Genomic DNA, 23,318 nt, shown 5'->3' on the forward strand with positions numbered 1-23,318 from the left:
ACAGTCAGCGATAGCAATAACTTTTTAATACAGGTCTGATCAGGAGACGCATATGTGGAACCAAGAATATAATTATATCAGGACATACTAGGAAAACCTGCCCCACCTTTCTTGATCTGCCCTGTTCTGATCTGTTCCCGGTATCTGAACTAAATATTTGGTTCCTACACAAATCTGGGGGCCTAAAACTTGGGTGATATGCGATTGTTGATCTAACCTATAAAACCTTTTATTGGTGAGCAATTTGTATTAAAAAAAAAAAATTAAAGTCAAGTTTTTTTTAACAAACTGTGTCCATTTTTTTTTTAAATTATCATAACTGCTGCTGTGATTCACATGTCAAAACCGTAATCACCATGTTGCATCCTGTGGGGAATTCATCAGTCAAGAATCCCTTGGTATTGTAGTACATGATGCTTCATTCATCCCTTCCTAAGAATATTGTGAGGGCTCGGTAAATCTTGCCAAAAAGGAGTCCACCTACGTCCGTCTTGTAAGTCAGCCCCATCCTGCAGTACATCACCTCTCTCTCTCTCTCTATATATATATATATATTGATTTCTGTTTAGTAAGGGCTGAATGCTGCAGATTCAACGCAAAAATATTCATAATTTTCTTGCCTGAATTCTGGCGTAAATGCTTTACAAAGTTGCAAAAATGGAGGTGCAACCTGGAGTTGTGCCTGAATTTTGTGACTTTTGGCATCTTCACAACACTTTCTCCCAGTTCTGCTGAAATGGTCAGAGGTGGAACCGGGGCACGCGATCTAATTGATAACGAGGTGTAGCATTCACTATGCCACAAATCTCACGCCAATACCTGTCTGGAGTGAGGCTTCTGGCATAGTGTAGAGGTGCGCACCACTATTCACTGATCTTCATTTTGTATTGAGTCGGCTTGACATGAAAGGTGGTTCTAATGAACCTGACATGGATCACTAAGGAACCCTCCATCAGATCAGTCACTGCAAAAAGATTGGATTATGCAGCCATAATAAAGATACTAATTAGTGATGAGCGAGTGTACTCGTTTCTCAGGTTTTCCCGAGCACGCTTGGGTGGTCTCCGAGTATTTGTGACTGCTCGGAGATTTAGTTTTCATCACTGCAGCTGAATGATTTGCGGCTACTAGACAGCTTGATTACATGTGGGGATTCCCTAACAACCAGGCAACACCCACATGTACTCAGGCTGGTTCGTAGCGGTAAATCATTCAGCCGCTGAGATGGAAACTAAATCTCCGAGCACTAACAAATACTCGGAGACCACCCAAGCGTGCTCGGGAAAACCTGAGCAAGGAGTACACTTGCTCATCAGTAGTACTAATACTTTCCGCCATTATTGGCGTCTTAAATTGGCATTCGATCAAGTCATTGTCACACATACTGAGGCAGAAGAGCCGATGATACAGAGGTCAGGATATTAGACATATGGTTGGGCAGCGATTGTGGCCACATTTAAGCCTACTAAATGATGAGTTGATATCTTGTCTTATGTTAATACTTTGGAAATATATATAAAGGCTCATAAATCCACCCATTGCTTTCACATTCAGTAGTTAAAATTCTAAACAATAGAAAATACAACCCATTCTACTCCATAAAGGTGTTGGCAATACATTATATTTTTCAATAGTATCATTTAATTTACTTTATAAACAGCAATGGCAATGAAAAAGACGGATTAATGGGTTGTCTCAATAGGGTAAAAGATGCCTTCTTGAGGAGTAAAACAATCACAGTGCCAGTGTATAAGGACTGCCTTAGATATTGTAAAGTGGGGCTTTATTCATGTCTCTGCTATTTACATAAGTCTGTACTGTTAATGCGGTCGTCCGAAATCCAGCTTAATTTTCATTCTAAATCTTGATCTATGTAATGTCACAATATAAACTATTTTCTAATATACTTGAATTACAGATTCCCTCCCTACAATGATTTTTATTTTTTACAGTTTTTTTTAAATGATGCTTTGTTTGAGAATCCCAGTGCATGCTGGGATATTCAAGTGAAGCATCATCAGGGGGCCGATGCTGCGGTCACTGCCATAGCCTCTGTCCCTTCCCTGAAACAAAGTGTCATCAGTGATGCTCATTTTGGTGGCTGGGCTATTCCCTGCGCGATGTGCACAATGACAGTGCTCTCTCTTCGGCTAAGATTAGCAGTAACGAGCCAGTGGCAGAGAGCACTGTCAGTGTGTGTTATAGGACTACTCGGCAGGCAGAGACCAGCGCTGATGGATTTGGATTCTGAAATGAAGCATCACTAAAAAGGAAGTTGTAAAAAACAGAAAAGCAGTAATGTAGTTAAGGAACGGCAGGAAGTAGGTATGTTCGGAAACAGTTTAGATTATGGCATTAAATAAATAGGGATTTAGGATGAAAATTAAGTTTGACTTTAAACCACCCCCTTAATGGAACAGGATTGCAAAAATAAAGAATGTGACCGATTGACTCTAGTGTTCAGCGTTTTAAAGGACAAAATAGAGCAGGATCCTGCACTTTTATGCCTGATACTTTTGCTGCGGATTCTAAATGGAGCCTGCGCTGCAAGTGTGAACAGAGGCTTAGAGGAGTTGAACGGCAATATCGGACTCGGCGCATGCACAGGAGCGCTGCTTTTTCTAGACGAAATAAGGAAAACTGTACAACACAATGGAATTAACACTATAAATGTACGAGTCATGGAAATACATGTATCCACCATCAACTCGGCATGTACCACTTAATTCTGTAATATGATTGCCTTTTTATTGATAAACAGATATTTTATGTAATAAATACATTCTTGTGAAATGCCAATTCCAGATCCCTTACACTATACCCAGTGTATCTGCTCATCTGCAATCACATACAGTACAGGTCTGAATATTCAGCATTCTGGTGCCCGTCCTACAGATACAATGGCAGTGTTTACAGCCGGACACTGGGAGCTCGGAGAATTTCTGAATCTGATAAAACTCAAAAGTGCTATCAATATAAAAAAGATGGCAATGTCTGATAAGTCATTATGGCCGCCATGGACCCAATACCCATTAGCACAGCAGGGTCCCTGCCACCAGGACATATAACGGGTCTGCTTAATCTTTCAGTTAACCTCCTGGATGAGCTTCTTCTGGGCAGGTGGTCTTATTCCGCCCCAGACCCTCTGAAGTCCTGTTGATATCTCTGCCATTTCCTTCAAGTCTTTAAGATGCTGTTCAAACTCCATCATGACCTCAGCAGACAATATGGCCAAACAGTCTCCGTTCTCGTTCACCCACGCCGCCAGAAACAAGCATTTTTTCTTGGCTATAAAGGCTCTCTTCTTTGCGTCCTTTTCTCCAGTCACAACTTTACGGATTTTCCCCAGTAAATGGCACAAGTGGGAGAGAGCAGCCAGGGAATACCTTGTACCGCCATCACCCAGAAGGATTTTAGCGGTAGCCTCCATGGCCAAAACTGCTGCACCTTCATCCCCGCCCAACATAGGGTCAGAGGCGGCTCGTAGGCCGCTCTTCAAAGCATGGGCGGCAGAGTTGTACACTGCGGTGGTGCTGAGAGCGCTGGAGACAGACAGCAGGGTCCCTATAAAGCCCGACATCATCTCGTCATCGCTCAGGTCACCGTTATGTCGGAAGAGGGAGAAAGAGTAGCCGTAAATGACATTGACCAACGTGAAGCGGACCAACGGGGAGGGGCTACGAGTAAGCGAGCGGAGGGGCGGGATACGATCTAGGAGAGGCGGGACCCCCGATGTTATGGACCCCTCATCTGGCCTGGGGTCCCCTCCATCTTTCTTCTGCTCCTCCTGTGGGATGGTCTCGCGGTGCCCACGTTCCGCAGTCTGCTTAATAGGGTCCCGAGATGCCATCTTCTGGGCATCTGCAGCCTCAGGAGGGTTTGGGACCTGATCAGGGACTGAGGCGACATCTTGGCTGGTTTCTGGACAGTTAGTCGGTGGTGATTCGCTGCTGGTCGGACGACACAACACTTTGGTGCCACCTTCTTGCCTGCGGGTTGGCAGTGGGGCCCCTTGGCAGCGCCCGGGCACAGGTCCGGTCTGTGGGAGCTCCAGGATCTTGTCTCCCTGAGATCGGAGCGGCTGGCTGTCCCACCACGGCCTCCACTCAGGGACCAGGACCCCAATGTGACCGCTCTGTAACAAGCCGAGGAAATGCTCCTTCTCCTGGCGGGAGAGGCTGCCCCACAGGCCGCTATCCTCCGCACCGCCGCCGCCATCCTCCTCCTCCTCCTCCTCCTCCCCGCGCTCCCTCAGCTTCAGCAGCATCTCCTCTACCCGCCTCCGCCCGACAGCCCCGGCCTCCTCCTCCCGCAGGGCCCGCAGCACGGCCTCCTTATAGAAGAGCTCGGAGCAGGCGGAGTGCCGGCCTCCCCTGTAACAAGCCAGGCTGCAGTACGGAGCATTACACCGGGGGCACGTGTACTTCCCGGGAGCGGACAGGCAGAGGGCGCACACGGCGGGAGAACTGCGGCCTGCTAACTCCATGTGGCCTTCGGGCGACGCCATTAGTGACTGACAGCGTTACCGTGGTGACGATCCCAGCATCTACCAATCAGAGCGCAGGATAACGTCCCGTGACCCAGGAAGAGGCAGTCGCTGGTGGCCACGTGACTAAGCGCCGCACAGACTTGACCCCTCACGTGACTAACAGCAGATGTCAGTCACTGCCGCGTGTGGCCAGTGAGGTTCTTAACGGGGGAAAGGGGTTATTAAAGGGATCAGTTACGATAGGACAAGGGGTTATTAAAGGGATCCGTCACGATGAGGCAAGGGGTTATTAAAGGGATCCGTCACCAGGGGATTTGTTGGCCCATCTGAGAGCAGCATGAGCACCTTCAGGATGAGCTAGTACTGAGGCTGTGCCCGGCCTCTCCCCAGCATCAGTGCCTGACCTCACAAATGCTCCTCCGGATGAAGGGGCAAAAATTCCCACAGACGCCTCCAAATCTTGTAGAAAGTCTCCCAGAAGAGCCAGGAGCTGTTACACCACCTGGGCAATACTAAGGAGCCCCTGAACTCATGACTAGGTGGTGGCTCTTGAGGACTGGAGATGGGGGAACACTGCTCTATTCCCTTCTTTGAGAATTCTATAGCTGAGCAGGTGTGCTCAAAAAATCTGTTCAAGTCCCCGTGACTGCTTGTTTCATGACTGTTCGGGAAAGTATAGCATCAGATCAGATCATTAGGATTAGTATCGACATAAGCTCACTAGAAAAACTAATACCATAAAAGAATTTACGTTTATTATCCACAGTATTCAAAAACCAAACATTGACACTAAAGACTTTAAAAACACCAAGCGACTCAAAGAAGATGTAGACCTGTTACCTAACCAGACAATTGTGCAGGGAAGGGTGGGAACGTATACAGATATTTTAACCCTAGTTACCCCTTCTTGTACCCTACCTGCCAGTGGAGGTTCGCACCCTCTTGAGTGCAATATGGCGCCCCTCCCTCCTCGGCAGCTGACAATGCTGGCCCTAGGAGTCCCTCACTAATTGGTGATTTACCTTAAACCAAAAAACCTTACAAATATAAACCCTAAACACCTGGTACATACACACCAGTCGAAAACACTCGGGTTATAAAATAGGGCCCATGGCAATATATATATACACGCATATATACACACACCACCAACATAAATCACTACCGGGTATACATCACCAATCTTTAATGGTCTGACACATCAGGCAGTCCTATTCTGATAATTATTTCTCATCCTCCTTGGTCCCTGCCTACCAGCGGAGGTTGGCACCCTCTTGGGCGCAATATGGCGCCCCCCTCCTCAGCAGCTAACCCTGGTAGCCCTAATGAATCCCTTATTGGTTTACTAGCGCAGGGACATTACCAGGGATGGTGACTAAGAAACGGCCAAAAGTGGGTGAATTTCACAAACCCCTCATTTCAGTCAGACCATATTATAAGAAAGAGTGCGGTGCAACACATTCAAAGATGCCTTAGGCTTCACACTAGCGTTGTTGGCTGTAAGTCGCAATGTGTCGTTTAGGAGAAAAAAAAAAAAAAAGCATCCTGCAAAGTTGTCTGCAGGATGCGTTTTTTCCCCCCATAGACTAACATTAGCGACGCATTGCGATGTATGGCCACACATCGCCTCCGTCGTGCAACGGTTGAGTCGTGTTTTGGCGGACCGTCGGCACAAAAAGTTACATGTAACGTTTTTTTTGCGTCGTGTCCATCATTTTCGACCGCGCATGCGCAGCCGAAACTCCGCCCCCTCCTCCCCGGACCTTACAAATGGGGCAGCGGAAGCGTCGTAAGACTGCATCCACTGCCCACGTTGGGCATTTTTTTCACAACGCGCGTCGGGCCAACGCATAGCGACGGCCCTGTGCCGACGCTAGTGTGAAAGCAGGGAAATAGAGGTTTCTAGCAAGATATTGATATAAACCTCAACAAGGCACATACAAAATATGTAAATATTACAACATGTCCTCTACAGATGAAATATCCCGGAATCATTCAGAAATGCTTAATAAAGGTTTTTAGCAAAAGTTAATATAAACCCCAAGGCGGCACATAAAAGATATGTAGATATTGCAACATGTCATATACAGAAGAAATATCCCGGAATTATAAAAAACTAACACTTATTGCAAGATCTTAGCCATGGTGATTCCTACACCTGCAACCAGGCGCTGCATTCATCGCTGATGTAATTTATACACATGGAATTTCACATATGCCTCCTGAGGAACTATATCGTGGGAGGGAAACGCGTCGAGGCGAGGCTAATGTTATCAGGATATGAATACAGATAAGTCTACCAGTATTTACTGGACTTTATCACTGTATATGTGGACCTATATTTTTTCTGGGCATGGTGCAATAAGTGTTTATTTTTTTATAATTACGGGATATTGCAACATGTCCTACACAAAAGAAATATCCTGTAATTATAAAAAATAAACACTTATTGCACCATGCCCAGAAAAATGCAGCGCCAGGTTGCAGGTGTAGGAATCACCATGGCTAAGATCTTGTAAGATCTTGCAATATGTGTTTATTTTTTATAATTCCGGGATATTTCTTTTGTGTATGACATGTTGCAATATCTACATATCTTTTAGGTGCCGCCTTGGGGTTTATATTAACATTTTAGTAAAAACCTTTATTAGGCTATGTTCACACGTTCAGGATTTCCATCCTTTTTTTTTCCTGACTGAAACTGCAGGTCTCTGCAGAAAACGCAGGTGCGTTTTTGGTGCGTTTTTTGGTGCGTTTTTTAGTGCGTTTTTTGATGCAGTTTTGTCTGCAGATTGTCTGTGTTTGACAGAAATAAAGTTTACTGCAGTGGGGGGGGGGAAAAAAAAAAAAATGATGTAATTTCCTTGTCCAACCCTTTTCTTCTTCCATCCTCCATTTTGGAACTTAACACACGTATTTAAGTGCCACGTGCCACGTATTTAAGTGCCACGTATTTAAGTGCCACGTATAAGTGCCACGTGCCACGTATTTAAGTGCCACGTGCCACGTATTTAAGTGCCACGTGCCACGTATTTAAGTGCCACGTATTTAAGTGCCACGTATAAGTGCCACGTATTTAAGTGCCACGTATTTAAGTACCACGTATTTAAGTGCCACGTGCCACGTATTTAAGTGCCACGTATAAGTGCCATGTGCCACGTATCACGTATAAGTGACACGTATCACGTATTTAAGTGCCACGTATCACGTACAAGTGCCACGTGCCACGTATTTAAGTGCCACGTATCCCGTATTTAAGTGCCACGTCTTTCATTTGCACGTATTTTTCCTATTGTAAGGTGGCATTAATCCCGGTTAATAATGGAGAGGCGTTAATAAGACGCCTATCCATTATTAATCCTATTAAAGGGTTAAATGGCGGAAAAAATTGGCGTGGGCTCCCGCGCAATTTTCTCCGCCAGAATGGTAAAGCCAGTGACTGAGGGCAGATATTAATAGCCAGAAGAGGGTCCATGGTTATTGGCCCCCCCTGGCTACAAACATCTGCCCCCAGCCACCCCAGAAAAGGCACATCTGGAAGATGCGCCTATTCTGGCACTTGGCCACTCTCTTCCCACTCCCGTGTAGCGGTGGGATATGGGGTAATGAGGGGTTAATGCCACCTTGCTATTGTAAGGTGGCATTAAGCCCGGTTAATAATGGAGAGGCGTCAATAAGACGCCTATCCATTATTAATCCAATGAAAGGGTTAAAAAAAAAAACACAAACACTAGAAAAAAAATATTTTAATGAAATAAAGACACCCACTTTTTGACCATATTTTATTGTACGCTCAATCCGTCCTGAAGACCCTCGACCTGAAAAAGACGCAAAATAAAAAAACAAATTCATACTCCCTGGCCCTGTCCGCAGAAATCCATCGAGGGTCCCACGAAGATCTTCCATGGAGAACAGACACATCCAGAGATATGTCTGCTCTCCACGGCTGCAGCAACACACTGACAGGAGCCATAGTTCCTGTCGGTGTGTCACTGCGCATGCGCGAGCGAGTTAACCGGCGGTCATTGACCCCGGCTCTCTCGCTTAACGGCAGTGCTGCGTGGGAAAGTTCAACGCAGCTGTACTGCCGTTAACCGAGACGCCGGAGTCATTGAACTCCGGAACAGTACGCGATACACTGCTAGGAGCTTCGCTCCTGGCAGTGTATCGCCGGAGAGCAGCCGATCGGCGTGGGACACTCGTTTTATGGATTCTGCGGACAGGGAGTATGGATTTGATTTTTTATTTTGTGATTTTTTCCTGGAGGATCGAGGGCTTCGCCTACAAGTGTGGTGTATGGTGAGTATATACTCTATGTTATGTGTTGTATGTACTGTACTGTGTGTCATGTTTGTGTATTGTGTGTTTGTGTTTGGTGTGAACTTTAGTATTGTGCTAAGTCGCCGGACACAGGGACAACTCTCCCATCCTAAATACCGGATGGGAGTAGTAGTCCGATACGGCGACTTAGCACAATAGAGGCATATCGTCGCATGGGGACGGACACACAGACTTACCAAATCAATCAGACGCCCGACATCGATCCCCATGCGACGGTATGCCTCCATGATGACAGTCTCTTCGTGACACAGTCGGGACCACACACGCCGCCCACGGACTTCCGCCCACGCACTTCCGCCCGCTCCCCCGCACTTCCTGCAGCAGCGGTTCTGCACATCAAACCGCAGTAAAACACGCAGATATATTTTTGATCTGCGTGTTTTACTGCGATTTTGACCTCACAATGGAGGTCTATGGGTGCAGAACCGCTGCGGTTCAGGAAGAAGAATTGACATGCTCCTTCTTTTTTCCGGGAGCTATTCAGCACGGCTTTTTTTTTTAAATTTCCGGACCATGTGCACAGTGTGTCCTGTTTTCCATAGGGTACAGTGTACTGTACCCTGCATGGAAAACAGCTGCGGAACCGCAGCGGCAAAACCGCCGCGGTTCCGCGGTAAAAAACGCACTGTGTGAACATGGCCTTAAGCATTTCTGAATGATTCCGGGATGTGTCATCTGTAGAGGACATGTTGTAATATTTACATATTTTGTATGTACCTTGTTGAGGTTTATATCAATATCTTGCTAGAAACCTTGCCTGTGCATGCCCAGGCGTTGCATGGAGGTCATACAGGCACGTGGAAGCCATACACACACTACTGAGCATCAGGTCATCGTCTTGCATTATTTGCACTGTAGTTGGATCAGCCTGTAATTTTATTTTCCACTTTGATTTTGAGTATCATTCCAAATTCAGACCTTCATGGGATATTTTAATTGACATTGATCATTATTTTTCTCAACGCATTCCACTATGTAATGAGTAAAGATTTTCAACCAGAATTTTTTATTCAGTGATTCCTAAGATGTGGTGTTTTAGTGTTCCCTTTTATTTTGTCGAGTAGCGTGTACCAAGTTTTAACTAAATGGCTGCTTTTTAATTCCCCCCTCCCCAACTTAATATTTTTAAAATAGTGATCTCTGTTACAGAAAATCTTTATATTTCACCCACAGATGACTCCACACAGGACAATGAAGTTCTATATTTTTATTAACTCTCTAAGACAAATTAAGAGTTGGCATTTGGTCCCTTCTTCTTGCCAAAAGTGGGCACCACATTGACAAAACGCCTGTTGTACTGCATGCGCCTTTTTGCCCTGCCAGTCTTCTTTTTTTTCTTCTCCTGCTTGGCCACCTGCAATTAAACACAATTGTAATCACACCGTTTGTTGTAAAGAAAACAGACAAATACATACGCAGGTTTGTGTTCCCGACAGTGCAGGATGCACGCCTGCCTTTTGGATCTTGTATATCACAGCATGGACTACTATTCAGATACTTAGGGTCTGAATTATCAAACACGTAAAAGCTTTGAAAAGTTACAAAATTTAGGCACGATGTTGAGCTACGGCTAAATTTTGAGAATTTCGGTTTCAGCACCAGTTTCTTTCACCTTACCCAAAATGGGCTGAGTGGGGCAGGACAAGGTGCAGTGGTAGGTTAAGACAAGCTGTCTAATTCCCTATGCCAGAAATCTCCCTCAAGTCTCTGACTCTGTAGTGAAGTATCTGGAGTACCGTGTTTCCCCGAAAGTAAGACTGTGTCCTACATTCTTTTACCACTCAAAAGTCCCACTATGTCTTACTTTCCGGGTATGTCTTATATTGGAAAATATAAGACAGCCTCCGTTCCTAAGAATGAGCGCGTGAAGGGCCTTCGATGACGTCGCGGCTTCTGATTCGTCGCGTGACCGCTCACGCGACCAATTACAAGCCGCAACGTCATCGCAGGTCCCTCACGCGCAAGTGTGGTGTCTGTACAGTATTATATGAAGACGCTGGAGGGTGAGTATAAGAATGGGGGCACAGGGCTTATATTGAAAGCACCACTCCAGCACTGCAAAATAACACTGGAGTGCTGCTTTAAATCCCATGGGAGAACTATAACTCCCAGCATGTCCTGCAGATCCTATGACATGCTGGGAGTTATAGTTCACCAAAGGAGTGGCAGAGTGCTTTATTGTGTTTTGTAAAGACCATCCTCTTAATTGTGGCAGCCACACTGTGGTGAGGTAAAAGCTGGAGCATCCCATGCTGCACACACAGAGCCCTCCCTCTTGTTGCCTTTCCACAGCACAGGTTATGAGAAAGCTGTAGATTCTAGTGGGGAGCCTGAAGGACCTGTGATGTCAGGAAGAGGGAGGGCTCTGAGCTGCCATGTGACGCTCCAGCCCGCCCACTCCTGACATCATCACAGGTCCTGTATGTGCACAACACTCGGCGTCCAAGCATGGCAGGCAGGTATACAGCGATCTTCTGGCCCCTGCTGCTGCCTCCTCCTGCCCGGACACAAATCTCCCTTGCTGCTGCAGGAATCAGCAGCTGAGGAAGCCATGCATGTCCCTGCTTAAGTGCAGCATTCATTTGCTGCTCCCGGCTCACCACTCAGCTGATCGGTGGGCGGGGAGCCGCTAATGAATATTCACTGCACTTAATCATCGGGACCATGTGGTTTCCCAGCTCTGATTCCAGTAATGCAGCAAAAGGTACCGGTACTATAGCTTATATTTTTCCAACGTACAGTTTACAATGTCTTACTTTCGGGGGTGCGTCTTACATTAGCCGACCCCGCTAAAACCCCCACTAAGTCTTACTATCGGGGGTGTCTTACTATCGGGGAAACACGGTAGCACACAAAGGTGCACACTGCCCGTCAGACGGTCCAGCTTCATAAAGAGGAGTGCACCTCTCTTCATGAATGTGGAGCGTCTGGCTCCAGAGCGCCCCCCTCATCAAGACTGGTGAACAACGCTGGTCTTGATGCATCGGGCCCGTCATTTAGTCCTAGAATAAATGACCGTTGTTGAATCATATTCTACTTACCTTTGGAGTCTGACCTCGGACTTTTCCGGCACGAGCTAGAGAACCATGGACTTTACCTGTTGATAGAAAACAATATGTTTAATACATACATTTTGCACAAAAAGTACATCTAAGAGTAATAAAAAGGGCAGTAACCATATCAATTGAAGTAATTATTAAAGAAGTTGTCCACTAGTTGGACACCACCTCATACTCATTGCTGTACCATAGAAAATTAAAAAAGCTTACTCACCTCACGTGCCATCCTGCCATGTTGGCACTAGTTCTCCTTGGGGATTCTTGTGACACGTGACCAAGATGCCCAATCAGCGCTGGCATCACTGTCCATACCTCCTGTCGAATTGAGCATGAAGAGGATGTCCATGATCAGCTGAAGCCTGGACTTCCTCTTCGGTTTGTCCAAAGGCAGGGAGTGACTCCAGCGATGACTGGGCGCCGGGGTCACGTGTCAACACCACCTGAGAGCCCTGGGACCACAAGTGCTGACAGCTGGAATGGTGCTGGCACAGGAGGAGTGTATAGGTTTTTTAATTTATTGGAGGTCAAACATTTAGATCAAGAAGTTGTCAAAGTATTGGACAGCCCCTGTAAGGTCATTACTTATCAGGAAGTAGGTAAAAATGCAGATGAAAAGCACAAACCTCCCAAAAGACGAACAGCTACATCCAAGGTGCTGAGTTCACATACTCCACTCTGGTCTAGGGTGGCTTCATCGCAGAGGGGAGTGCCAGAAAGGAGAAGAACCTGGTCTTCAGAGGAAATTCCCTCTAGGGAGGAGATTTGAGCCTGAATGGAAAGTAAGGAGGAATGTTCAACTCATTTTAAAATGCAGCCGATTATTAAATACCACAAAAAATGAGCATATTAGATGACGCTGATCAAATTCTGAAGAGAGCAAAACTATAAAGTCTTACGGCGGAGCAAAAAGCAGCAAATGTCATTGTCCCAATTTTTTACAAGGCTGTCTGTTACAGCATAGCTCACTAGGATACAGCATCTGCGTAACTCCTATTAATAACAATGGGAGTCACAATGCAGCTCAGCCGCTCACCACTGACAACGCAGCTCCACTTCTAGGAGATGGACAATTATTCCATTCTCAGCCATTAAAGGCCTTTTAGTATAAATCACCACGGTGCAGATTTCATTGCAGAAACTTTCTGTAACTAAATATCTGTTTTATGGGTACGTGTTCTACCTGTGAACAAAACTCATGTGAAATCTACAGAAACATTAATTCCACTTTAATCTTCATTATCTTGTTAAAATGCAGAAAGCGGAAGAAATCCCCTGTGAATCCATGGAGAGAACATGTGATTCTGGAATCCACAGAAGTTTAGAGCTGGAATTTCAGTTGTACTTTTTTCCAAACTCATCTTTCCCCCCCATCTCGCGTATCCCCCTACCTGGTCTATTATGCTAAACGGCATCACGCTCTCTCCCGCACCTGAAGTCCGCTGCCTCAGGGTAACTCTCGACTGCCCTGTCCTTCAAACCGCACGTCCAAACTCTTGCCACCTCCTGTCGCCTCCAACTCAAAAATATTGCCAGAATCTGTCCCTTCCTCAACCCACAATCTAATAAAATTATTGTGCATGCCCTCATCTCCCGCTTCGATTACTGCAACACCCTCCTCGCTGGCCTCTCCGCTAACTCTCTTGCACCAGTCCGTCCTCAACTCTGCTGCCCGACTAATCCACCTCCTCGCTACTCCCCTGTTTCTCCCCTCTGCAAATCCCTCCACTGGCTCCCAATTCCCCAACGAATCCAGTTCAAACTACTAACACTGATCTACAAGCTATCCATAACCTGTCCCCTCCCCATATCTCTGAACTAATCTCCCACTATCTTCCCTCACGTAATCTTTAATCCTCCCCAAACCTCCTACTCTCTTATCCAAGACTTCTCCCCAATATCCCCATCCTCTGGAATTCCATGCCTCAACACGTCCGATTATCCACCACCCTTGGATCCTTCAGATGGAACCTGAAAACCCATCTCTTCAGGAAAGCCTGCAATAACTATTCTGCCGCCTCACCACCACCACCACCTGAGCTGCCGCACCCCGACCTTCTGTCTCTTAAGGTACCTTCACACTGAGCGACTTAACGATATCGCTAGCGATCCGTGACGTTACAGCGTCCTGGATAGCGATATCGTTGTGTTTGACACGCAGCAGCGATTTGGATCCTGCTGTGACATCGTTGGTCGGAGCTAGAAGGCCAGCACCTTATTTCGTCGCTGGATCTCCTGCAGACATCGCTGAATCGGCGTGTGTGACGCGGATTCAGCGATGTCTTCACGGGTAACCAAGGTAAACATTGGGTTACTAAGCGCAGGGCCGCACTTAGTAACCCGATGTTTACCCTGGTTACCATTGTAAATGTAAAAAAAACAAAAAACAAACACTACATACTTACATTCCGGTGTCTGTCCCCTCGCCGTCAGCTTCCCGCACTGACTGTGAGCGCCGGCCGGCCGTAAAGCACAGTGGTGACGTCACCGCTGTGCTTTACGGCCGGCCGGCGCTGAGACAGTGCAGGGAAGCTGAGGCCGGGGGACAGACACCGGAATGTAAGTATGTAGTGTTTTTTTTTTTCACATTTACACTGGTAACCAGGGTAAACATCGGGTTACTAAGCGCGGCCCTGCGCTTAGTAACCCGATGTTTACCCTGGTTACCAGGGGACTTCGGCATCGTTGGAGAGCTGTCTGTGTGACAGCTCTCCAGCGACCACACAGCGATGAAACAGCGACGCTGCAGCGATCGGCATCGTTGCCTATATCGCTGCAGCGTCGCTTAATGTGACGGTACCTTTATCCATTATCTAATAGAATGCAAGTCCGCAAGGACAGGGTCCTCTCCCCTCTGTTCCAGTCTGTTATTGTAAATTTGTTTACTGTAAACGATATTCATAACCCTGTATGTAACCCCTTTTCTCATGTACCGCACCATGGAATTAATGGTGCTATATAAATAAATTATAATAAGTGATTCCAGCCCAATGGTGAATAGATCATTATTAGACCTGACTGGTGTGGCCTTTTATTTTACCCCAAAGCTCTCACCTTAATCTGGGAAACAGTCTCCTGCCCAGACACCTCAAGGGTGTGCAGATTCTGCGCTCTGACAAAAAGCTGCATGGTGTCAGCTGCAATGAGAGAGAAAAAAATACAATATCAAAGCTATAAAGCAGTGAGAAATCACAGTATTAGAAGCCTATACAGTGTATTAAGAGGAAACACATACACCCCCCCCCCACACACACACAGCCCATGGGAGAGCCAGCTCGCTTACCCCCTTCCTACAGCAAGCGGGAGAAATGGCCCTCCACCTGCCTCTTTCACAGCAAGCGGGTCTTAGCTGGCCCCCCATAGCCTTGCAATAGTCGAGTCCCGTGGACCACTGTTATCCATGCACACTCCACAATGTTGTAGGTACAGAGAGATCCAGGTGGTTTCCTTTTGGCAACTACTCGTACAGAAAAGTCAACGTAGGGCCTTGATCACACCATAGAAATATCATGTGCCCTGGATTGGCCCGCTAACCCCCCCACAGCCTGTGGGTGACGAGGCCCGCTAACCCCACCACAGAGCGTAGGTGACGAGGCCGCTAACCCCACCACAGAGCGTAGGTGACGAGGCCCGCTAACCCCACCACAGAGCGTAGGTGACGAGGCCGCTAACCCCACCACAGAGCGTAGGTGACGAGGCCCGCTAACCCCACCACAGAGCGTAGGTGACGAGGCCGCTAACCCCACCACAGCCCATGGGTGACGAGGCCCGCTAACCCCACCACAGCCCATGGGTGACGAGGCCCGCTAACCCCACCACAGCCCATGGGTGACGAGGCCCGCTAACCCCACCACAGCCCATGGGTGACGAGGCCCGCTAACCCCACCACAGCCCGTGGGTGACGAGGCCCGCTAACCCCACTACAGAGCGTAGGTGACGAGGCCCGCTAACCCCACCACAGAGCGTAGGTGACGAGGCCGCTAACCCCACCACAGAGCGTAGGTGACGAGGCCGCTAACCCCACCACAGAGCGTAGGTGACGAGGCCCGCTAACCCCACCACAGAGCGTAGGTGACGAGGCCCGCTAACCCCACCACAGAGCGTAGGTGACGAGGCCCGCTAACCCCACCACAGCCCATGGGTGACGAGGCCCGCTAACCTCACCACAGCCCGTGGGTGACGAGGCCCGCTAACCCCACCACAGCCCGTGGGTGACGAGGCCCGCTAACCCCACCACAGCCCGTGGGTGACGAGGCCCGCTAACCCCACCACAGGCCGTGGGTGACGAGGCCCGCTAACCCCACCACAGCCCGTGGATGACGAGGCCCGCTAACCCCACCACAGCCCGTGGATGACGAGGCCCGCTAACCCCACCACAGCCCGTGGGTGACGAGGCCCGCTAACCCCACCACAGCCCGTGGGTGACGAGGCCCGCTAACCCCACCACAGCCCGTGGGTGACGAGGCCCGCTAACCCCACCACAGCCCGTGGGTGACGAGGCCCGCTAACCCCACCACAGCCCGTGGGTGACGAGGCCCGCTAACCCCACCACAGAGCGTAGGTGACGAGGCCGCTAACCCCACCACAGCCCATGGGTGACGAGGCCGCTAACCCCACCACAGCCCATGGGTGACGAGGCCCACTAACCCCACCACAGCCCGTGGGTGACGAGGCCCGCTAACCCCACCACAGGCCGTGGGTGACGAGGCCCGCTAACCCCACCACAGCCCGTGGGTGACGAGGCCCACTAACCCCACCACAGCCCGTGGGTGACGAGGCCCGCTAACCCCACCACAGGCCATGGGTGACGAGGCCCGCTAACCCCACCACAGCCCATGGGTGACGAGGCCCACTAACCCCACCACAGCCCGTGGGTGACGAGGCCCGCTAACCCCACCACAGCCCGTGGGTGACGAGGCCCACTAACCCCACCACAGAGCGTAGGTGACGAGGCCGCTAACCCCACCACAGCCCATGGGTGACGAGGCCGCTAACCCCACCACAGCCCATGGGTGACGAGGCCCACTAACCCCACCACAGCCCGTGGGTGACGAGGCCCGCTAACCCCACCACAGCCCGTGGGTGACGAGGCCCACTAACCCCACCACAGAGCGTAGGTGACGAGGCCGCTAACCCCACCACAGCCCATGGGTGACGAGGCCGCTAACCCCACCACAGCCCATGGGTGACGAGGCCCACTAACCCCACCACAGCCCGTGGGTGACGAGGCCCACGAGTTTCCACGTGCCCACCAGCTTTGATGTCTGGCGGCTGCAGCAGCCCTCGTACACCGGTACATACACTGATACGTGCACACTATACACAGCCCCGACCCGCTGTACACATCGCCCCGCACCTCACTCCACGCCGGCGGGCGGCAGCGCGCACATGTGCCCGGGCATACAGACGATAACCCCACAGCACCGTACTCTCCGGAGCCGCCATGCACCCTCCCGCCCGCACACATCATACACCGGCAGCACCGAGCCTCCGGCCCAGAAACCCGGCCGCCACCAGCCCCAAGTTTCTCACCGGCCGCTCCGCGTCTCGCAAAATGGAGGAAAGGAAAGAGGAGGGAGGAAGTAGCGCGCACGTATTTTAAACCAAAGCGTGAACGCGCACGAGACGCGTGATGACGCAGCACGTTGACAGCCATGCTGGCACTCTCATTAGGATCTGTGAGGCCGCCATGTTGGTATACCCACAAAATAGGAAGGAAGCTGCCGGTGGTGACGGTCGAGGAAAGATGGCGGCCCCCATACTGAGAAGGACAACACTGGGAGCACTGAATGCTGTGATCAGGCTGCAGGTACCGCATGGGGACATTGTGTGTACACTACAGGCGGCGGTGGACACAGTGTTACACTAGGATTTGTGCTGAGCAGCCAGCGGCTTGTGTTCTACTGTTCATGCTCTGTCTGGCCATGACAGGACCACTTAAAGGGGTTGTCCATCCCCACTGAAATGTTTGCTATAGGCTTAAACTATTACAAAGTGATTGGGCCGAATCCAGACCGCGCTGTCCAGGCCACATATGGTTCTGTGACACATGGATGGGCTGAATCCGGCCTAATCCTCCCCACACCAATCCTCCGCCAGTCTCTGTGTCCTGACCTCCAGGAATGAGGTTTCCAGCACAAGCTTGAGACCGCTGCAGCCAATCATTGACATCACTGCAGCAGCAGTCACTCAGACCGCCGTAACTGGAGGCCTACAGTCAGGACTGGCGGGGGATCGATAAGTAATACTCAATGTATTTTCTACCATTCAAAGAGTTCACTAATTACAGTCTCAAGACGTCGGACAGGCCGTGTATGAGAGTGGCTGAGTCACACAAAGATTAGGAGTAAAGAGGATCTGTGACAAGATGCCACAATACACATATAACTGAATGGCTCTTAGACCTGATGAGGCTGGTGTGTGTACTTTGAAAATCAATGCCTGAATGGCTCAATAGTATATCATCTTTTCTGAACTTTTAACTCATTCTCTGCCCATATACTCAGAATGGCAGCTCCTCTGTGTGCCTCCACACTGCTGAGCTCTCACACTACTCTGTACAAGCTGCAGCTGTCAGTCATCCATTCGCTTTCTGGCCTTAGGCTACAAGTGTGCAGTGACTCCTTACATCGCGGGAATCTCTGGTTGTGTAACCAGAAGTTTGTGATCTGAATACTCCCCGCCACATTCTGACTAGATATGTCCGGCCTCGCTCAAGACACTTGTATTTAATGAGGCCACGTACGTCTAGTCGGCATGTGACCGCATGTATGCAAATACATACTTGCTGCACCAGAGAATTACAGTACATAGCGACTGCAAAATTGTACCCTAAGGCTGGACAACTTCTGTAAATAAGCTTTTCCGCTAAAAATGTCATCTATTGCTTTCTAAATATTTCTGTTACCAATAACCAATTCCCCCAGTTTCCATCATCGCTTCTCTCCTTTGCGTGGGACAATGCTACTTCCTCCAACATAAGACTGTGAAGCGTTACAAAGGGCAAACTTTGTGGAAGACATATGCAAATTATCCTGAGTGTGCACTGGGGGCGTGTCTGCACTTAGAAGAAGCAGTCCAAGTGCATTGACACACCCCAAATGCACTATAAATGACTTCTACCCTTTATTTTGGATGACTGGCTCTTCGGATCTGTACAAAAAAAAAAAATAATTTTTACTTTCGGACAAACGCCTATATGACCATACCACTAAAGCCAGATTTAAAAATGTGTCAGGTTCCCTTTAAAAAAGAATGGTGCCTAGATCAGAAACGTGTGGCCCCTGACTAGTAACCAGTCTCTCTTCAGAATAATATAACAATGCATCTCACCGCACATGCACACCATCAGTGTGAACAGTAACTTGGGAAACGTTTTTTTTTTCTCCACCCCAATGGTGAAAATAAAACAAAGAACTTCTCTTTTTATATACTTTTTTTACCTTTTATTTTTCTTTCCAGCGGCCATGTAGTGGATCAGCTAACAGCGCAGGCTCTCAGTATCCAGGCATAGTAGAATCCCACGAAGAGTTTCACTTTGTGGAGCGTCTCATACCCCCGACACAAGTGCCCAGTCCACCAAAGCATACAGGACCTGCTCCGTCAGGATGGATCCCCCCTAAAGGTTTGGAAACAGCAGTTGCTACAGAAATGAGCGCAGATTGATGTTATATCATATTGACTAGGCAGCCGTTTCTCTCCTGCAATAGTTTTTCCTTGTATCAAAGCATCTGCATTTAAAGGGATTGCATAAGACTGGTAAAATAATGTCTACGGGTTTTTCTGGAATCTGTGGCACTGCAGTTTTTTCTTATCAGTTCTTTTCTCACCCTCCCCAGGTCCACTTCTGCTGCTGGTGTCTGTTGTCCGCAGCACTGTCTCTGGGTAGAAGGCACTAGCTGATGAGTTCATTGATTGGCTGCAGTGCTGTCAACATAATGTCAGCGCTGCAGACAATACCAGACACTGGGAGTAGCAGCAGAGACTCAGCGCTGGACCAGGGGAGGATGAGTAAAGAATACTTTGCTTTTGTTTTTAAAACATAATAAGCCAGGGGAGATAGATTTTCACCTGTCACATGAAATCACAATAACGCATCCAATGCTGCAAAGAAGCAGGAGGAAAGATCATACGAGCCGCAACGACCAGGATAGGAGAGAACTCACACTCTGGCCGTTTAATAGCACCTCAGCGGTTAAGGGAGCCATCTGCTTTTTTTTTTACATTTAGATGAACTGTAAAATAGTGCAAAAATGAAATGCCTGCAAAAAGAACAAGCCCCTATTAAACTTCGGAAGAAAAAAAAAGCCTCTTGGAAGGCATGATGGGGGGGGGGGGGGGGGGGGAATAGATGCTTAATGGGCAAAACAGGCTGTGACAGTAAGGGGTTAAAGAAGTTGTCCCACTCCAAAATTCTACAAATAAGGCTGATAGTTGTTTTTCAAAACTTCACGGACCACCTGATTTTCCTGGGGTCCCTGCGCTACTTCTTTGACAGTCATTGTCCCCACCGATGTGGCGACGGCTCCAGTGCTAACGTCTTCTTTTCTCACTAGACACACTGCCGGATCTTCCTTATGTTGTGAGACGCTCCCGGATGCACAATATCCCAGTGTACACGGACATTACTCATGGTAATCGACACATGACCATCATCCGGAAGATTGAAGGTGACCTCTGGGTGAGTGACGCTGTCTGAACTCGTGGCCCCTTCTTTCTGGTTAGAAATCTTCACTTATTATTGCATTTATTGGGGCTATCTATGCCAAGTAACTGCACGAAATGGTGCTAAACCCCGATGAGCTCTGGAGACCAGCACCGGTCAATGAAATCATTGGCTCCTGTTTCATTTAGAAGGGTAAGACCCAAGGCAGGATTCACACGTACTTTTTTTGCCATGATTGTGGCATCTTTAACTTGCCAAGAGAAGGCACGGAGAGCATAATACTTGTGACTCCATTTTTTTGGTTCTAAAATTTGGAACCTCGTAATAACTCCTAAGATATTTTAATGCTTCCTTGATGGATGGGTCCACCTGTATTGGTGGACGAAAATGCGTCAGAGATAGAAGGGACACTAGTGAGGTCAGGACTACACTGGGGGACTGTCCATGTAAAGGACTGGAGGCTGGTACGGGGCATGACAGGGTAGCTCACAGCCAGGTATTACGCTCCCCGTGCCTACTCTTGGACTTTGGATGGCTCCTCTGGGACACCAAAAGGGTGAGACCCTGTACCATTTTACTAATGTGCACTGGTTTTATTGAGCATTTGTATTCACTTTTGGATTTTTAGCACTTGTTGTGGTTAGTGTGTCTTTATATGTTCCCTGGTTTTACAAGAAATATATTAAAAGTTGATTTTCTCACCCTACTATTATCTATCCTTGCAGCACTTTTTTTTTTTTTAAAGTTATTTAGTAGTGGCCAATTTCTATACGAAGGAAGAAACCTAGAACTTTTGATATCATCCTAAGTATTTTTCAGTTCCAGTAGTCGCCATCGGGTTTTATTTGTGCTTGAATGTCCATAAATCTTGACTATTTCATCTAAAGGCTCTGGAAGCAGAAGTACGGGAATTTCTGACAAACTTAACAGGAAGGACACCGGCGACTCAAGTTAATGAGATCAACAAGTCAATCCGGATTAAAGGCTATTTTGATAAGGAATTACAGAGCTGGCTGGTGGAGAAGGGCTTCTGACACTATTGGAATCGCCGGTCATAATGGAATGAAAAGAGACTTTGATCTCCATTTTTTCACTAGTAAAGACTGTCCAACTCTTATTTTGCAAATATTGAGGAAAAAAAGTATTGTGATCTGTGGAATACTCATTCATAAACCTATTAAAAATTTTTTTTTTGTAAATGTCATCTTTGTGTGTACTAAGGGGTAGCACTATTATAGTTTTAAGAGAAATTACTGCTACAGTGCAGGTAAGAGCTTTTACAGAAATTAAGGATAAAGAACACACGATTTTGTAGGCTTGTTAAGTCACCAGATGGAGGCCACAAGTCCTGATAAGTGTCAGTTATTAAACTGTATTGGAAAGTGTAGATCGTGTGCTTTCCTATATAGAGGGACAGTGCAAAAATCATTGGTGATGAGCGAATGTGCTTGGATAAGGTGTTATCTGAGCATGCTCGCGTGCCAAGAGTGTATTCGGTGTGCTCAAATAATATGTTTGGGTCGTCCCATGTCTCGTGACTGTTCAACAGCCGTAACACATGCAAGGACAGCCTAACAAACAGGTAATGCATACATGGGTTGTCAAACAGTCACGAGACATGCAGTGGCGGGGACTTGAATGTATTATTTGAGCACGCCGAAGACACTATTAGCACCCGGGCATGCTCAGATAACACCTTATCTCAGCACGTTCACTCATCACTAATAATCATGCAGTATTTTCTGATGTGCCTCTTAATAAACCTGGTGCACTTCAACATGAAACATCAAAATTATAATGAGTCAATATGGAGTTAAAGCACCACTCCAGCATTTTATATTTTTTAAATTGCAGCGCTGGAGTGGTGCTTTTAATTTAAGGTCCCTGACTCTACTCTCATGCGTTCCTGCTGCGGTCTTCACCTTCTGCCGTTCCTGCAAGTTTGTGACCTGCCGCATCTCTCTCCAGCGGGTGCTGGGCAATTCGAAAGTCACAGCTCAATGCAAGTCTATGGGAACCAGAATGAAGATTGCATAGACATGAATTTCCTCAGGTCACTCTTCAACAGTTTGTCACCTACTGGATTGCTTCAGTTTTTGCTGCAGCGAGCCAGAGGTAACTTTTCAGTGCAAGTCAATGAGAGCCTCGTTCTGGCTCTCAAATTACACTAAGAACTTGTGACCGTTACCTGTGACTTCCGGTCAGTGAGTTGTAGCCACAAGATGGCGGCGCGAGACCTGAGCGGCTCTGGGAGGAGCTGAAGATGGCGGCTGGTGAGAAAATTAAGGTCAGGGAACTTAATAGTAGTTGATGAAATAAAAAAAAAGCGCTGGAGTGGTGCTTCTAATCGTAAGTTGCCTGCCCCCGGACTTATATTTACTGTCACCTATCTCCGCTCTTCCGGTACGTTGCAAGCTGTTTACTAGAACAAGCCAAAGGTTACTTTTCAATGTAAGTCTATAGGAGCCTCGTTCTCTCTCATTGACTTACATTGAGAATTTGTGACTGTTACTTCTGACTTCCGCTCATGCAGAAGTCGCAATCAGAAAATGGTGCTGCGGCGCCGATAAAAGGTGAAGACGACGGCAGGTAAAGTATAACACTATGCTGACTTAATTTTATTAGAAGCACCACTCCAGTGATGGGAAAAAAATAATGCTGGAGTGGTGCTTTAGGATTTTCTGGGATGGGAGAAATGGTGGCTGAAGCATCAGCAGCTGATTTTGTAGCAGCCGAAAAGATTTTGGGCCTTTAATCTGCCACTGAT

General features: G+C 47.8%; 3 protein-coding genes across 3 annotated transcripts; 1 reads left to right on the forward strand and 2 right to left on the reverse strand.

Annotated features, from left to right (window-relative positions):
- Nucleotides 1–2,257: 2,257 nt before the first annotated feature.
- Nucleotides 2,258–4,567, reverse strand: ZNHIT2 (zinc finger HIT-type containing 2). The gene has a single exon (XM_077287677.1). The coding sequence runs from the start codon at nt 4,505–4,507 to the stop codon at nt 3,086–3,088; it is 1,422 nt and encodes a 473-aa protein (XP_077143792.1). The 5' UTR covers nt 4,508–4,567; the 3' UTR covers nt 2,258–3,085.
- A 5,455-nt stretch (nt 4,568–10,022) lies between these two features.
- On the reverse strand, nt 10,023–17,542 carry FAU (FAU ubiquitin like and ribosomal protein S30 fusion). The gene is made up of 5 exons (XM_077287679.1): nt 17,419–17,542; nt 14,941–15,023; nt 12,513–12,657; nt 11,872–11,927; nt 10,023–10,184 (listed from the first exon to the last, which is right to left on the reverse strand). The coding sequence occupies exons 1-5, from the start codon at nt 17,540–17,542 to the stop codon at nt 10,059–10,061; spliced, it is 534 nt and encodes a 177-aa protein (XP_077143794.1). The 3' UTR covers nt 10,023–10,058.
- Nucleotides 17,519–21,750, forward strand: MRPL49 (mitochondrial ribosomal protein L49). The gene is made up of 4 exons (XM_077287678.1): nt 17,519–17,695; nt 19,348–19,510; nt 20,442–20,566; nt 21,439–21,750. Exons 1-4 carry the CDS (start codon nt 17,519–17,521, stop codon nt 21,583–21,585), a joined length of 612 nt encoding a protein of 203 aa, XP_077143793.1. The 3' UTR covers nt 21,586–21,750.
- Nucleotides 21,751–23,318: the final 1,568 nt, after the last annotated feature.

Source organism: Ranitomeya variabilis, chromosome 2, assembly GCF_051348905.1.
Source record: "Ranitomeya variabilis isolate aRanVar5 chromosome 2, aRanVar5.hap1, whole genome shotgun sequence".
NCBI lineage: Eukaryota > Metazoa > Chordata > Amphibia > Anura > Dendrobatidae > Ranitomeya > Ranitomeya variabilis.

Bases quoted from the DNA above. Each gene is read 5' to 3' on its own strand.
- ZNHIT2 (XM_077287677.1), bottom strand. From the start codon at position 4,507: ATGGCGTCGCCCGAAGGCCACATGGAGTTAGCAGGCCGCAGTTCTCCC.
- MRPL49 (XM_077287678.1), top strand. From the start codon at position 17,519: ATGACGCAGCACGTTGACAGCCATGCTGGCACTCTCATTAGGATCTGT. The intron at 17,696-19,347 runs GTACCGCATGGG...TTTTCTTTCCAG, and splicing joins ATGCTGTGATCAGGCTGCAG to CGGCCATGTAGTGGATCAGC. The intron at 20,567-21,438 runs GTGAGTGACGCT...TTTCATCTAAAG, and splicing joins AGATTGAAGGTGACCTCTGG to GCTCTGGAAGCAGAAGTACG.
- FAU (XM_077287679.1), bottom strand. From the start codon at position 17,542: ATGGCTGTCAACGTGCTGCGTCATCACGCGTCTCGTGCGCGTTCACGC. The intron at 15,024-17,418 runs GTGAGAAACTTG...CTCTCATTGCAG, and splicing joins TGCGAGACGCGGAGCGGCCG to CTGACACCATGCAGCTTTTT. The intron at 12,658-14,940 runs GTGAGAGCTTTG...CTTTCCATTCAG, and splicing joins AGACTGTTTCCCAGATTAAG to GCTCAAATCTCCTCCCTAGA.